Source organism: Mesoplodon mirus (genome assembly GCF_964341445.2).
Source record: "Mesoplodon mirus genome assembly, chromosome: 7".
In the NCBI taxonomy this organism is placed as follows: domain Eukaryota; kingdom Metazoa; phylum Chordata; class Mammalia; order Artiodactyla; family Ziphiidae; genus Mesoplodon; species Mesoplodon mirus.
In genome coordinates, this window is record NC_138983.1 from 135919108 (window position 1) to 135936955 (window position 17848).

Consider the following 17848-nt stretch of genomic DNA (forward strand, 5'->3'; position numbering starts at 1 on the left):
AACAGTAACTCGAAAAGAAAACCCAAGTCTAATATCATCTACATTTTTATCACTGCAGACAAAATTTCTGATGACAAAGTCCACTGCCAGCACATATTATGAACAGAAATATTACTGAAAGGAAAAACGATCTTTGACTTTTCCACACCAAATTCTTTGTTGCCTACCTGAAATCCATGCTTGCCTCTCCACCACGTGCTTAACACTTTTGGGGGCATGTCAATAACAGAAACAATGTCTCCCACCTAGGAGAAAAAATTTCAAGTGAAATGTTTTAAATCAATTTTGAAAGCAATTGTCTGTCTAGCATTTAAATCTTCACTGTAACAAAAGGGTAAAGTACTATCTTATTTTCTGGCTCATTATTTCTGGTAGAACATTAACGCTTCTTTCTGTAAGGAATTTAATCATCTTAACCATTTGTTAAGGAGGGGTTTACAGAAAGTTAAGCAGCACAAAGACCGTGGTCCAACTAACACCTGTACTAACTTCAGAAAGCCTGACTGATAGCAGAAGATGTTTGAACATCAGGCATCAGACCATCGCCACTCCTGTTAAAATACTCTGTTAACTGCTGTTACTGAAGGTGATCAAATTCGCTTTAGTGAATCTAAAAGGCAATTGTAAATACTCATATTTAGAACAACAGCGGCTTCTATTAATACATTTGGTGAGCACTCACCATGTGCCAGGCACTGTGCTAAACATTTGACATATCTTATTTCATCATATAGGAAAGCTCTAAGATGTCTACAATTCCTGGGTTATTCTTAGCACATGTAAAACTGAATGACAACTACATTCCTTTTAATAGGTGGTTCAATATAACATTCCCACTAAACAGCTGACTTTCTTCACTTTAAAAGACAAACTAATGAGTTTGTACAAACTTTTACAAAATTGTAAGTATGAAAATAGCAATAATAGTTTTTAATAATATATTTAAAGGAAGTTGTATTCTTCCATCAAAATAACTGATGATCTCTGTGATAAACCAGTTAAGCACTTCAGAGCAATGTTGTTAATGTACACAATATTGCTTTAAGAATTTTTTTTGTATATTCACAACTAATTTTTCCAGTCATGAAAGTCCTCTTCACAAAACCATACTTGCTAACAGACATGAGGGCAATCTTTCAAGATCAAGGATTCCTTTGTGTATAGAGCTAAAAATTTAGTTTGAGAACAGTTTGAATTCTATACAGTAAAAATTTACACTTTTTTTCCTCTTAAACTGAATAACTGCCAGCATTTTCTTTGGTCTCTCATCAGCCAATATTAAAGGAAGAAACTTAATTCCCCTCCTTTTGCATCTGATGGCAAGAAATGTTCATTTCACTTTTCATCTGGTCTTTACCTCAATCCATGAACAATAAGAAGAAAGTATCACTGGGTATTGTTTTTAGGTGCTAAAACACAAAGACAAAAGAGGATTTGGCTTTCAGAAGCTCACAGAGACAAACAGGAGAACAATTATGACTGAATGTAGTAAGTGACATATCAGAGATAAGCCTTGAGAACAGCTCAGAATGACATTCAGTGCAGGTTCTGGGGGGTATGTATTTCCATGGAGTAGAGGGAAGGAGATCAAGGAGACTTCCTAGAAGAAATGGGAGACATTTAAGCTGAATTTTCAAGAATGCGTACAGTCATTAGAATAAAAATAGATGGTATGCCAGGCTGAAAGACAATGATGCACAGACAAACCTGGCGCTTTTCATTACGGAAATGATTGCAACAGTTAAAACTGAGGCTAGAAAGACAGCAGGGACTGAGCTAACACACAGCAACTTTAGTCACGTACCTCTAAGGTCAATTCATCCGGGGCCCGAGCAGTGTACCTCCTGATGACATGGGCAGCACCAACAGCGGGAGTGTTAATGGATGACTCTTCATGAACCAGAAGGTGATGTCCCTTATTGTCAATCTGTAACGAAGAACATGCGCTAGGAGATGCTTAAAGACATGGGACTTGGAAGTTTCTTTGTGTGTCTATATAATTCAACTTGACTTAGAAAAACCATAACCCAAAGAATATTAAAAAAACACACACCCACCACTTCTCGAGTACTTACTATATGCCAGTCATTGTACTGTACATATAACATACATACTTTAACCTTCATAACTCTAAAAGATACTTATCATCATTATCAACACTTGAAGATGGAGACGCTAAAGCTAAAATAGGCTATATAAATTATGAGAGATTAAACAATTTGTCCCAGATCACACAGCCAATAATGAAGAACCAAGATCTCAGGGCAAGTTGGCCTGGCTCTAAGGTCTATATTCTTTCTACTTTCATTGCCTTCCCAATTTCCACTGAGAGGAGAGAATAATGTAACTCTACATAAGCAAATTAAGGGGAAAAACCTAACCTATTGACAGGAGAATACTCTATCACTCAAGACATTCTTTTTTTTTTTTTTGCGGTACGCGGGCCTCTCACTGTTGTGGCCTCTCCCGTTGCGGAGCACAGGCTCCGGATGCACAGGCTCAGCGGCCATGGCTCACGGGCCCAGCCGCTCCGAGGCTTGTGGGATCCTCCCGGACCGGGGCACGAACCCATGTTCCCTGCATCGGCAGGCGGACTCTCAACCACTGCGCCACCAGGGAAGCTCCACTCAAGACATTCTTAAATCAGACTCTTTAAAAGGCTAATTGTCTCTGGTTCATCAATGACTAAAAACTAACTTCAGTTACTAAGCCAATTAAATATATATATACATATATATACACATACACCTTGCTAAATGTATATACATTAATATATTAAATACAAAAATAACAGGTGTCATTGTGATTCATAAAATAATATTAAAATTAGCTTCCTGGATTATCAAAGAAAGATTTGAGATGAAAAATATTTAATGTATCACATATCTATCTTCCAGAAGAGGAGAATAAGCACCATTTATTCAATTCCTGAAACTCAACAGCTGTGAAAATTAATATTAAATTTCTTAAGTAGATAATTTAAAAATTAACTTTAATAAAAGATGAACTGGATTAATACCTCCATCCAAGTAAGGGCAGGTCCACAATTGATCTTGTTGCCAGCAATAGCTGAAAGGCGGGACAGGTAAGCCATAAGCATCTGAGTGACTGACTAAAGAAAAAGAGAAGATTCAGTGGTAACAGAGTAAAGATACTACACCCTCTGTCAAAGAAACTGGTGTTAAGTTGGTTGTTTCTGGGAGAAAAAAATCTGCAGATTTTTATGCATTTTCATAGTTACGGAGGTTCTTCATAGAGGCTTAACAGTTCCATGAACTGACACTACAGGCACTTACATAACTTTCTGACTGGTGCAGAACTTTCACTTTAGCCCCTCATCATCAGGGCTTATACTACTGTACAGCTTCTAATTTGGTTGTCTTCTCTTTCTATTTTTGTATTGAAAATGTAAAATGATAGCAGAGACATACTTGCTTTTCCACCCGGCTTCCCCCTGCTACTCTGAAATGTTTTCTTCAAGGCCTGCTGCAGTCTTCACACACCCAGCCACGGCAGGACAGTTCATACGTGATCCTACACCATGAGTCAACCGATGGGTCCAGGAATGGGACCCAACATTAGCTGACCTAACAGGAGTTGCTGAAGGAATTAGGAGCTGTGACACAAAATTTTGGCTCAGTCTGGCTGCTGTCTTAAAAAGAAATGAGAACCTGGCCCCTGTGGGGAGTGGTCATGTTCTGAGACAGTCTTGAGAAAGAAATACACAACAAACAAGGCAGACAAGGAAAAGGAGGCAGAGAGACATCCAGGCTTCTATAGTACGAAAAAATCTGCGTTTTTAGGACATTCCTGAGACCTTGTCGCGGTGTCAGTTCTTGCATGACTGAAGTCTCCACTTTGCCCTCACTACATAATCACCTGGGAATTAACTACAGATTTGAAATGGCTTCCCTTCAGGACTTCCACTGTTTTCAAGCATCCACTGTGGCTGCCAAGGAGTCTAAAGCCAATACGTTTCTTGTTCCTTTGAGAAAAACCTTGTTTTTGCTCTCTGGAAGGCTTTTGGGTTCCCACTCTCTTTTGGCATTTTGAAATTTTACCACAATGTTTCTAGATGTGTGTCTTTTCACTTATTATATTTAGCACTTAATGGGCCCATTTAATCTGAAAACAGGCCCTTTTTTAATTTAGGGGAATTTATTATATTTTTAGTTACTGCCAACCACTCTCTCCTCCTATAACTCCTACAAGAGGAACAGGGACTTGTAGGAACTTCTGGATCTATTCTCTGTGATTCCCAACAATTCTCTCACAACTTTTTGTCCCTTTTGGGGCTGTGTTCTTACGAAGCTTGCTCTTCCTGCTCACTAATTCTCTCTTCATCTATGTCCATTTTGCATGTAGTCCAGCTGTTAAGGTTTGTTATTATTAAAATTAATTTTAAAAACCACATGTTCATTTCTAAGGTCTCTGATTATTTTATTTTTTAAAACTCTGTTCTCATTCCATGAATGTGACTGCCTCACTTTCTCTCTGAGGGTGGTAATCATGCTTCTGAAAGCCCTCTGTGTGCTCTTCTGTTACTTTGTTTATTCAGTTTTAACATTGAAGATTTCTAGTTTATCTGTCCCTCTGCAGTCCTCCTGTACAAGTTTCTTATGCTGTATTTTCTTGCCCCCATAAATCTTATCCCATCTACTTTCAAAGATTCCTCACAATTTTTGATTCCCTGATGGTTCTTTTTATTTTCTGATGTTATAAAAGAATCTCTTTCCTCTTAAATTAAAAAAAAACCTCTTACATTTTTACTAGAAATTTTTGGCGGGAGTGGAAATAAGTGCACGGACACAGCCTGCCATCATAAACTGAGTAAACAGCATCATTTGAATACATATTTCTTTGATTATTAGTGAGGTCAACATTTTTCCATATTTTTGCTTCTATATTTTGCATTCTCTTTGAAAAATGATCTGCTCATATATATTGCCCATTTATATATTAAGATATGAGATTCTTCTTATAAAATTATACACTGAACCTATTTCAATTCAAAACATCCTAACAGCATTACTAATTTTTCAGTTAAGAAATAATTAAGTAATCTCACGAATCTTCCTGAGTGCTCAATATTATTTAGTATACTGGCAAAAAAAATTCTGCTAATTTATAGTGATTACTTCTGCAAAGTACTGAATGCTTACCTCTAGACTGTCCTTCAGGGCATCAGAACGGGGAAGCTCTGAGAGCTGGGAGAATCGTCGGTCATAAATACACAGATGAAGATGTTTATCAAGTACCCGAAAATCTTCATAACTTCTTTTAATGATCCAACTTTTGCCCTATGAGTAAGAAAAAAGAAGACTCCTATAATTTGTCTCTATTAGGAATGGTTAGGAACCAGAATTTGTTCCATAATGATATGTTATCCATGAGATTTTATATTTACTAATTAACTTGACAATAAATAAACTCCAGAACCCTATAGTGAGTTATATTACATTAAAATGTCAATAATGGAAAATAAGCTAGAACTGTCCACTAAACCTCTTCCTACCACTGATCAAGCCCACTGGCTCTCCTTGGGAATAATAACTGGTAGATGGGAAGATAGCATGTGACTTTAAACCCACAGAAAGAAGCATACAATGATTTTGTGTGGGAGAATATTACCAGAAATTAAAGAAAAATAAAACCAGGTCACTGATCAGTTACCACGAACATTTCTGTGACTGAAACTGGAAATACACTGAAAATTAATTTTCTTACATTTCTTAAATTTCATCTAGAAGCATTTGGTGTGCATATATTATCTAGAACCCTCTATATCTCCCCACTTCTCAGTCTTTCTTCCTTTCCTTGCCTAAACCCACAAGCTCATTAGAAATGAAAATCTGCTCACAGAGCATATTTATTACACACTGTCTTCTAAGTTTCTCTTGAATCTATCACTTTGTAGCCCGGGCTTTATTAAGGACTGACATCATTTCTGACCTCCCTGCTTTTGATCTTCTCTGCCACTCCCCTCACCCAACACAAAATACAAAGCTTGTCAGGTCACACTGACAAAAAGCCTTCAAAAGCTCCTGTGGGCAGTAATGATGAGCTGGTCCCCACTACACACCATTTGGTTTGACAATTCAATCCACTGGAGGCCTTCATTTCATAGCAATCTGGAGGGACTGGGAGACAAAGCAGCTGTCTCGGAATTGAAGAAAACATCTCTACTGTAGCTCTTTTCCATTTGCCTCCGCCAGACGGGGCAGAAGCAGAAGGTACCATTTCATGGGAGAGGTGCTGAATTCTAAACACGGGTATGTCCATAACTAACAGGATAAACTTGTCTAGTCCTACTTTGGACTACAATTCTCCATTACACAGACAGAAAGCAATACCACCTCCCTCTTTCAGAGGGCTGTTAGAATGAAATAAGAGAACAGATGTGTCAGATATTTTTAAAGAATAGTCTCCTGGTTCCTATTCTAAGAAATGCTAGTTCAATAAATCTGGAATGAGATCCAGTTAATCTGATGATCAGCCTGAGTTGGGAACCACTGATCCACAAGATTAAGTCCAAACATACTTGCACATATCAGGGCTTGCATCATCTGGGCCTCTCTAAATTTACAGTGTGATCCCACTCACTACTCCTCCATGCCGTTTCTTTGCTTCCAGTTATGCTCAATCACTTGCATTTCTTCCGTGTGTGAAATGTTCCCTTTCTTGCCTACATGATTTTTAAGTGCTGTTCTTCTACTATGGAAAGTTGTTCTTTTACTCTTAGCTCAAGTAAGCTCCTTTGTTTTTTCAGTTCTACCACTGCCTTCTACTCAAAGCATTCCTGAGTGACAACAGGTGGTTAAATACTTGTTCCTTTGGAATGGCAAAAATAAAAAATAAAAATGAACAACAAAGCAGAAAAAAAGAAACACAACTTATCGCATAGTTACAAATATTTTTTCTTTCACACACACACATTTCAAAAATTATGCAACACTTCAAATATCAGAAAATTACTAAAATTAATTTAACATATGTATATCTCCATCACAGAGACTAAACAGATGTCGACTTTTTATTTCAAAGCTCTGGATTTTTCAAATTGAAATATAGTTGACTTATAGTATTATGTTAGTTTCAGGTGTACAGCAAAGTGATTCAGTTATATTATTTTTCAAATTATTTTCCATTATAGGTTATTACCAGATATTGAATATAGTCCCCTGTGCTATACAGTAAATGCTTGTTGCTTATCTATATTATGTATAGTAGTTTCTATCTGTTAATCTCATACTTCTAATTTATCCCTCTCCCCCTCCCTTTACCCTTTGGTAACTATAAATTTGTTTTTCATGTCTGTGAGTCTGTTTCTGCTTTGTATATAAATTCATCTGTATTGTTTTTTAGATTCCACATATAAGTGATATCATACTTTCTCCATCTAACTTACTTCACCTAGTATATTCTCTAGGTCCATCCATGTTGCTGCAAATGGCAATATTTCATTATTTTTTATGGCTGAGTAATATTCCATTGTATAAATATACCACATCTTCTTTATCCATTCATCTGTTGATGGACACTTAGGTTGCTTCCATGTCTTGGCTATTGTAAATAGTGCTGCTGTGAACAATGGGGTGCATGTATCTTTTCAAATTAATGTTTTCTCCAGGTATACGCTCAGGAGTGGGATTGCTGGGTCATATGGTAGCTCTATTTTTAGTTTTTTAAGGAACCTCCATAATGTTCTCCATAGTGGCTGTATCAATTTACATTCCCACCAACAGTGCAAGAGGGTTCCCTTTCTTCCACACCCTCTCCAGCATTTGTTTGTAAATTTTCTGATGATGCCCATTCTAACTGGTGTGAGGTGATACCTGACTGTAGTTTTGATTTGCATTTCTCTAATAATTAGTGATTTTGAGCATCTTTTCATATGCCTGTTGACCACCTCTATGTCTTCTTTGGAGTAATGTCTATTTAGGTCTTCTGCCCATTTTTTGATTGGGTTGTTTGGTCTTTTTTGATATGGAGCTGTATGAGCTATTTATATATTTTGGGTATTAACCCCTTGTTAGTCACATCGTTTGCAACTATTTCCCCCATTCCATAGGTTGTCTTTTCATTTTGTTGATGGCTTCCTTGCTGTGCAAAAGCCTTTAAGTTTGATTAGGTCCCATTTGTTTAATTTTGTTTTTATTTCTTTTGCCTTGGGAGATGGTCCTAAGAAAATATTGTTATGATTTATGTCAGAGAATATTTTGCCTATGTTCTCTTCTAGGAGTTTCATGGTGTCATGTCTTATATTTAGGTCTTTAAACCATTTTGAGTTTATTTTTGTGTATGGTGTGAGGCAGTGTTCTAACTTCACTGATTTACATGAGGCTGTCTAGCTTTCCCAACACCACTTGCTAAAGAGACTGAAGAGACCTCTGCCCATTTTTTAATCAGAGTGTTTTCTGCTATTAAGTTGTAGGGGTTCCTTGTATATGCTGGATATTAACCCCTTATCAGATATGTGGTTTGCAAATATTTTTTCCCATTCCACAGGTCATCTTTTTACTTTCTTGATGCTTTCCTTTGCAGTTCAGACCTTTTAGTTTTTTTGTAGTTCCACTTGTTTATATTTGCTTTTGGAATCAGATTTTAAAAAATCATCACCAAGACTGATGTTAAGGGGAATACTACCCATGTTTTCTTCTAGGAGTTTTATGGCTTCAGGTCTTACATCTAAGCCTTTAAACCATTTTGAGTTAATTTTTGTGTATGGTACAAGTCTATTTTCATTCTTTTGCATGTGGTGGTCCAGTTTTCCCAGCACCATTTATTTCAAGAAACTGTGCTTTCCCCATTGTATATTCTTGGTTCCTTTGCCGTAAACTAAGTGACCATATACGTGTGGGTTTATTTCTGGGCTCTCTATTCTACTCCATTGATTATTTTTCTGTTTTTATGCCAATATCATACTGTTTTGATTACTATAACTTTGTAATATAGTTTGAAATCGGGGCACATGATACCTCCAGTTTTGTTCTTCTTTCTCAAGATTGCTTTGAATATTTGGGGTCTTTTGTGGTTCCAAACAAATTTTAGGGGTGTTTCTTCTATTTCTGTGAAAGATGCCATTGGAATGTTGGTAAGGATTGCACTGAATCTGTACATTGCTTTGGGGAGTATGCACATTTTAACAATATTAATTATTTCAATCCATGAGCAAAGAATTATCTTTCCATTTATTTGTGTCATCTTCCATTTCTTTCAGCAGTGCCTTACAGTTTTCAGTGTACAGATCTTTCACCTCCTTGGTTAAATTTATTCCTAGGTATTTTATTATTTTTGATGCAATTGTGGGATTGTTTTCTTAATTTCTCTTTCTGATAATCTGTTATTATAGTTTATAGAAATGGAACTGACTTTTGGTAAGAAGCTTGAAGCTTTCCAACTAAGATCAGGAACAAGGCAAGGATACCTTCTCTCATCACTGATTTAAAACACTGTGCTGGAATTCCTAGCTAATGCAGTAAGACAGGAAAAGGAAATAAAAGATATATAGATTGGTAAGGAAGAAATAAAACTGCCTTTGTACACAGATGACATGATCATCTAGGTAGAAAATACAGAACAACAAAAAAACCATCTAGAATCAGTAAGTGATTATAGCAAAGTAGCAGGATACAAGGTTAATATACAAAAGTCAATTGCTTTCCTATATACCAGGCAATAAATAAGTGGAGTCTGAAATTAAAAACACAATACCATTTACATTACCACCCCAAAAATGAAATACTTAGGCATAAATCTAACAAAATATGTATAAAATCTATATGAGGAAAACTATAAAACTCTGGTGAAAGAAGTCAAAGAACTAAATATGGAGAGATATACCATGTTCATGGACAGGAAGACTCAATATTGCCAAGATGTTAATTCTTCCCAACTTGATCTACAGATTCACAATCCTTCCCCAGCCTAAACCCCAGCAAGTTATTTTTCTGAATATTGACAAACTGATTCTAAAGTGTATATGGAGAGGCAAAGGTCCCAGAATAGATATTAAAGAAGAAGAACAAAGTTGGAGGATTGATGGTATGTAACTTCAAGACTTACCATAAAGCTACAATAATCAACACAATATGGTATTAGGAAAGGAACAGACATATACATAAATGGAACAGAATAGACAGCCCAGAAACAGACCAACCTAAACACAGTCAACTCATGTTTGACAAAAAAACAAAGGCAATACAATGGAGAAAAGATGTTTTATTTCAACAAATGGTGCTGGAACAACTGAACATCCACACACACAAAAATATATCTAGACATAGACCTTACATCTTTCACAAAAACTAACTCAAAAATACCTTAGCATAAGACACAAAACAATAAAACTCTTAGAAGATAACACAGGAGAAAATATAGATGACCTTGGGTTTGGTGATTACTTTCTTTAGATACAAGAGCAAAGACACAGTCCATGAAAGAAAGAATCGATAAGCTGGACTTCACTGAAATTAAGATTTTCTGCCCTGTCGAGAGAATGAAAAGACAAGCCACAGACTTGGGAGAAAATATTGGCAAATAACATATCTACTGATAAGGGATTTTAACCAAAATATATAAAGAACCCTTAACAATCAACAATAAGAAAACAAACAACTGATTTTAAAATGGGCACCTCACCAAAAAGACATACAGATGATAAATAAGCATATGAAAGGATGCTCCACACCATATGACATCAGGGCAAGGCAAATAAAAACAAGAAGATATCACTACACATCTATTAGAGTGGCAAAAATCCAGAACAATAATAACACCAAATGCTAGTGAGGATGGGAAGCAACAGGAACTTTCCTTCACTGCTGGTATGAATACAAAATGGAACAGCCATTTAGGTAGACTTTTCAGTTTCTTACAAAATTTATCATATTCTTAGCACAGGATCCAGCAATTGCACTCCTTGGTGTTTACCCAAATGAGCTGAAAATTTTTGTCCACACAAAACCTGCACACAAAGGTTTACAGCAGCTTTATTAAAAGCTGCCAAAGCCTGGAAGCAACCAAGATGTCCTTTAGCTGGTGAATCGATAAATGAACTGTGGTACATCCAAACAATGGAATATGACTCAGCACTACAACAAAGTAAGTATCAAGCCATGAAAAGACATGAAACTTAAATGCATATTGCTAGGTGAAAATAGCCACCCTGAAAAAGCTACATATTATATGATTCCAACCATATGACACTGTAGAAAATACAAAAGTATGGAGAAAATTTAAGAAAAAAATCAGTGGTTGACAGGGGCTAGGGGGAAGTGAGAGATGAATAGGTGGAGCACAGGAGATTACAGGACAGTAAAACTATTCCACATACTATAATGGTGGATACACATTATAAATTTATCCAAACCCACAGAATGCACAACACCATGAATGAACCCTTAATGACAATGGTACGTCAATGTAGGCTCATTCATTGTAACAATGTACGACGTTAGCAGGGGAATGTCCATAGTGGAGGAGGATGTGCATGTGTGAGGACAAGGGATACCTTGTACTTCCACTCAATTTTGCTGTAAACCTAAAATTGTTCTAAAAAAAAAGTTTATTAAATTTATAAAAAAAATTTATAAAAAGTAATCATGTTCTCTTCTCTCTATAGAGTTTTGCTAAAAGAAATATATATCAATAAGCAACCACATAAAGGAAATAACATTCAGAGCCTCAAAAGGTAAATACTGGGGACTGGATTTCAAAATTCATTTCTTCATACATCAATAAACTGATTTCTTTCAACTTTTAAAAACTGTTCTTGTGCTAGTAAAAAGTCTGCGTTTTTATACAGATTTATATGCAGGAAATTAAAACCGTAACAAATAATTTGCAAATTCTCTCAAACTGTTTTAAAGTCACTGAGTAAAATTCTAAAAATAGTAAAATACCTATCTTTTCAGTAGATGTGGAAGAAAAACTTTAAATTTCATATGTAAAAAAACAACCTTAATCATGGAATTTCCAAATGGGCTGAATAAAGTAAATGATCAGAGAATTGTAGAAGTTCAATTATTTTATGAAGAACAGAACAAAAAATTCACTATGTACATCTGTCTAAATTTTAATTTGTGGCTAATTTATAACCTTAATAATTATTACTATCAACTAAGTATTGCTTCTCCAAGGATAACAAAAATCAACAATTCTTAACAAAGCTCATAAAGAATGAGAGAAAAAGAAAAATACCAGTGTATACAGGATCAAATTTCTAAAACAAAATTTTATTCTTTCTTTCATTTATTCACCAGATATTTACTGAGGACCTACATAGTACCAAGCCCTGGAGTGAGCATTAGAGATACAACAGAGAAAGTACCATCAAACCTCTGACTTCTTAGAATTTATTTCTAGTGAGGAAAAAAATACTTTTTAAGTTAATACATAAATAAAATAGTGATACTTTTGTGCTATAAAGAAGTAATATCTAACCTGCCTCCTGAAACTGAGCAGGCACCAGACACAGCAACTGCGTGTGTGAATGGAGTGATGAGCTGACCAAAAGGTCAATGCCTTGTTGCAGGAAAAAACTCAGGGTCTTTTAGGAACTGACTGAAAGCTAGTGAGACCAAAGTGTAGGAGTGAGAAGATTGTCCCATGATGCTTAGAAAAAGTAGGCAAGGTCCAGATCCTGCACGGCCCACACAGGCCTTGGTAGCAGTTTGGGTTTAGTTTTAAATTCAGTGGAAATCTACTGAAGAGTTTTAACCATGAGAGTAACATGTTTAAATTTACATTTTACCTCATTCTGGCAGTTGAAGGGTTATAATCAAGTATAGGGTGCAAACACAGATGCTATCAACAATGGGCTAACAAGATACAGCGTTTGAGATACAGCTTGGTAATAATAGAGGTGGAAAGAGTTAGACAAAATCTACACATACTTGCGGTCCTTTCTGAGAAGAAGTCTTCACCTATGTCCTCTGAAGACTCTTTTATCATGAGAAAGTTTATCATGCAAGAGAATTAGTACTTTGAATTAACTGTATGTATGATGAAGTTCAGTGAAAAGAAAGACCTGATTTAAATCTCAGCCTGGTGTTATCCCAAATAGGGGACTTTACACAAGTTACTTAACACCAACGAATAGCAGTTTATTCTTCTACATAATGGGAATAGTAACACATATATTTCAGAGAAAAGTTTTTAGGTTTAAATAAGAATGTTTGCGATCTGCTTATATTCAATATATTGTGTTTATACACAGATGCTCTTCAAACGTTAATAATCAACTCCACCCCCTTAGTAACAACATATTCTAAACCGACCAAGTGGAGGAGTTATTTAATACCGAGGAATGCATTTCTGATGGTGGAATTTCAAGCATCAGAGTACAAGAGATATTTTGAGACAGAGAAGCATTCCCCTAAAACCAACTGTTTACTCCATCAACGGAGACATAAAGAAGCTTTCACATGACTGTAAATATTTTTTAACACGTTTATTGGAGTATAATTGCTTTACAATGGTGTGTTAGTTTATATTGTGCGACAAAGTGAATCAGCTATACACATACATATATCCCCATATCTCTTCCCTCTTGCGTCTCCCTACTACCTTCCCTATCCCACCCCTCTAGGTGGTCACAAAGCACGTAGCTGATCTCTCTGTGCTATGTGGCTGCTTCCCACTAGCTAAATATTTTACATTTGGTAGTGTGTATATGTCCATGCCACTCTTGCACTTCGTCATGGCTTACTCTCCCCCCTCCCTGTGTCCACAAGTCCATTCTCTACGTCTGCATCTTTATTCCTGTTCTTCCCCTAGGTTCTTCAGAACCTTTTTTTTTTTAGATTCCATATATATGTGTTAGCATGCAGTATTTGTTTTTCTCTTTCTGACTTACTTCACTCTGTATGACAGTCACTATGTCCATCCACCTCACTACAAATAACTCAATTTCATTTCTTTTTATGGCTGAGCAATATTCCATTGTATATATGTGCCACATCTTCTCTATCTATTCATCTGTCGATGGAAACTTAGGCTGATTCCATGTCTTGGCTATTGTAAATATAGCTGCAATGAACATTTTGGTACATGACTCTTTTTGAATTATGGTTTTCTCAGGGTATATGTCCAGTAGTGGGATTGCTGGGTCATATGGTAGTTCTATTTTTAGTTTTTAAGAAACCTCCATACTGTTCTCCCCAGTGGCTGTATCAATTTACATTCCCACCAACAGTGCAGGAGGGTTCCCTTTTCTCTACACACTCTCCAGCATTTATCGTTTGTAGATTTTTTGATGACGGCCATTCTGACTGGTGTGAGGTGATACCTCACTGTAGTTTTGATTTGCATTTCTCTAATGATTAGTGATGTTGAGCATCCTTTCATGTGTTTGTTGCTAATCTGTATATCTTCTTTAGAGAAATATCTATTTAGGTCTCCTGCCCCTTTTTGGATTGGGTTGTTTGTTTTTTTGATATTGAGCTGCATGAGCTGCTTGTATATTTTGGAGATTAATCCTTTGTCAGTTGCTTCGTTTGCAAATATTTCCTTCCAGTCTTGTTTATGGTTTCCTTTGCTATGCAAAAGCTTTTAAGTTTCATTAGGTCACATTTGTTTATTTTTTTTATTTCCATTTATCTAGGAGGTGGGTCAAAAAGGATCTTGCTGTGATTTATGTCATATAGTGTTCTGCCTATGTTTTCCTCTAAGAATTTTACAGTGTCTGGCCTTACATCTAGGTCTGTAATCCACTTTGAGTTTATTTTGGTGTATGGTGCTAGGGAGTGCTCTAATTTCATTCTTTTACATGTAGCTGTCCACTTTTCCCAGCACCACTTACTGAAGAGGCTATCTTTTCTCCATTGCATATTCTTGCCTCCTTTATCAAAGATAAGGTGACCATATATGCATGGGTTTACCTCTGGGTTTCTATCCTCTTCCATTGATCTATATTTCTGTTTTTGTGCCAGTACCATACTGTCTTGATTACTGTAGCTTTGTAGTATAGTCTGAAGTCAGGGAGCCTGTTTCCTCCAGCTCCATTTTGCTTTCTCAAGATTGCTTTGGCTATTCGGGGTCTTTGTGTTTCCATATAAATTGTGGAATTTTTTGTTCTAGTTCTGTGAAAAATGCCATTGGTAGTTTGACAGGGATTGCACTGAATCTATAGATTGCTTTGGGTAGTACAGTCATTTTCACAATGTTGACTTTTCCAATCCAAGAACATGGTATCTCTCTCCATCTGTTTGTATCATCTTTAATTTCTTTCATCAGTGTCTTATAGTTTTCTGCATACAAGTCTTCTATCTCCTTAGGTAGGTTTATTCCTAGGTATTTTGTTCTTTTTGTTGCAATGGTAAACAGGAGTGTTTCCTTAATTTCTCTTTCAGATTTTTCATCATTAGTTATAGGAATGCAAGAGATTTCTGTGCATTAATTTTGTATCCTGCTACTTTACCCAATTCACTGATTAGCTCTGGTAGTTTTCTGGTAGCCTCTTTAAGATTCTCTAAGTATAGTATCATGTCATCTGCAAACAGTGACAACTTTACTTCTTTTCCTATTTGGATTCCTTTTGTTTCTTTTTATGTTCTGATTGCTGTGGTTATAACTTCTAAAACTATGTTGAATAAGAGTGGTGAGAGTGGGCAACCTTATCTTGTTCTGATAATAGTGGAAGTGGTTTCAGTTTTTCACCACTGAGAACCATGTTGGCTGTGAGTTTGTCATACATGGCCTTTATTATGTTGAGGGAAGTTCCCTCTATGCCTACTTTCTGGAGGGTTTTTATCATAACTGGGTGTCGAATTTTGTCAAATGCTTTTTCTGCATCTACTGAGAAGATCATATGGTTTTTCTCCTTCAATTTGTTAATAAGGTGCATCACACTGATTGATTTGCACATATTGAAGAATGCTTGCATTCCTGGGATAAACCCCACTTGATCATTGGGTATGATCCTTTTAATGTGCTGTTGGATTCTGTTTGCTAGTATTTTGTTGAGGATTTTTGCATATATGTTCATCACTGATATTGGCCTGTAGTTTTCTTTTTTTGTGACATCTTTATCTGGTTTTGGTATCAGGGTGATGATGGCCTCATAGAATGAGTTTGGGAGTGTTCCTCCCTTTGCTGTATTTTGGAAGAGTTTGAGAAGGACAGGTGTTAGCTCTTCTCTAAATGTCTGATAGCATTCGCCTGTGAAGTCATCTGGTCCTGGGCTTTTGTTTGTTGGAAGATTTTTTAATCACAGTTTCAATTTCAGTGCTTGTGAATGGTCTGTTTATGTTTTCTACTTCTTCCCGGTTCCGTCTAAGAAGGTTGTGCTTTTCTAAGAATTTGTCCATTTCTTCCAGGTTGTCCATATTATTGGCATAAGGTTGCATGTAGTAATCTCTCATGATCCTTTGTATTTCTGCAGTGTCAGTTGTTACTTCTCCTTTTTCACTCTAATTCTGTTGATTTGAGTCTTCTCCCTTTTTTTCTTGATGAGTCTGGCTAATGGTTTACCAATTTTGTTTATCTTCTCAAAGAACCAGCTTTTAGTTTTACTGATCTTTGCTACTGTATCCTTCATTTCTTTTTCATTTATTTCTGATCTGATTTTTATGATTTCTTTCCTTCTGCTAACTTTTGGTTCTTTTTGTTCTCTTTCTCTAACTGCTTTATGTGTAAGGTTAGGTTGTTTATTTGAGATGTTTCTTGTTGCTTGAGGTAGGATTGTATTGCTATAAACTTCCCTCTTAGAACTGCTTTTGTTGCATCCCATGTTGTGTTTTCATTGTCATTTGTTTCTAGGTATTTTTTGATTTCCTCTTTGATTTCTTCAGTGATCTCTTGGTTATTCAGTAGTGTATTCTTTAGCCTTCATGTTTCTATTTTTGCAGTTTTTTTCCTGCAATTGATATCTAGTCTCATAGCGTTGTGTCAGAAAAAAATTCAATTTCAATTTTCTTAAATATACCAAGGTTTGATTTGTGACCCAAGACATGATCTATCCTGGAGAATGTCCCATGAGCACTTGAAAAGAAAGTGTATTGTGCTGCTTTCGGATGGAATGTCCTATAAATATCAATTAAGTCCATATTGTTTAATGTGTCATTTAAAGCTTGTGTTTCCTTACTTATTTTCATTTTGGATGATCTGTTGGTGAAAGTGGGGTGGTAAAGTCCCCTGCTATGATTGTGATACTATTGATTTCCCCTTTTATGGCTGTTAGCATTTGCCTTATACATTGAAGTCCTCCTGTGTTGGGTGCATTATTATTTACAATTGTTGTATCTTCTTCTTGGATTGGTCCCTTGAGTATTATGTAGTCTCCTTCTTTGTCTCTTGTAATCGTCTTTATTTTAGAGTCTATTTTGTCTGATATGAGAATTGCTACTCCAGCTTTCTTTTGATTTCCATTTGCATGGAATATCTTTTTCCATCCCTTCACTTTCAGTCTGTATGTGTCCCTAGGTCTGAAGTGGGTCTCCTGTAGACAGCGTATATACGGGTCTTGTTTTGTATCCATTCAGCCAGTCTGTGTCTTTTGATTGGAGCATTTAATCCATTTATATTTAAGGTAATTATTGATATGTATGTTCCTATTACCATTTTCTTAATTGTTTTGGGTTTGTTATTGTAGGTCTTTTCCTTCTCTTGTGTTTCCTGCCTAGAGAAGTTCCTTTACTTAGCATTTGTTGTAAAGCTGGTTTGGTGGTGGTGAATTCTCTTAGCTTTTGCTTGTCTTTAAAGGTTTTAATTTCTCTGTTGAATCTGAATGAGATCCTTGCTGGGTAGAGTAATCTTGGTTGCAGGTTTTTCCCTTTCATCACTTTAAATATGTCCTGCCACTCCCTTCTGGCTTGCGGACTTTCTGCTGAAAGATCAGCTGTTAACC

At 36.1% G+C, this 17848-nt stretch overlaps 1 protein-coding gene across 3 annotated transcripts in view; it reads right to left on the minus strand.

Annotated features, from left to right (window-relative positions):
• The window catches only part of ARHGAP32 (Rho GTPase activating protein 32), a 255708-nt gene that overhangs the window by 81303 nt on the left and 156557 nt on the right, over positions 1–17848 (minus strand). For all 3 annotated transcript variants that reach the window (XM_082626852.1, XM_082626851.1, XM_082626850.1), the window contains 4 exons: positions 5163–5300; positions 3020–3112; positions 1805–1927; positions 168–245 (listed from right to left, as the gene is read on the minus strand). In XM_082626852.1, coding sequence (XP_082482978.1) covers positions 168–245; positions 1805–1927; positions 3020–3112; positions 5163–5300 — 432 coding nt within the window. The remainder of the gene's footprint in view (positions 1–167; positions 246–1804; positions 1928–3019; positions 3113–5162; positions 5301–17848) is intronic.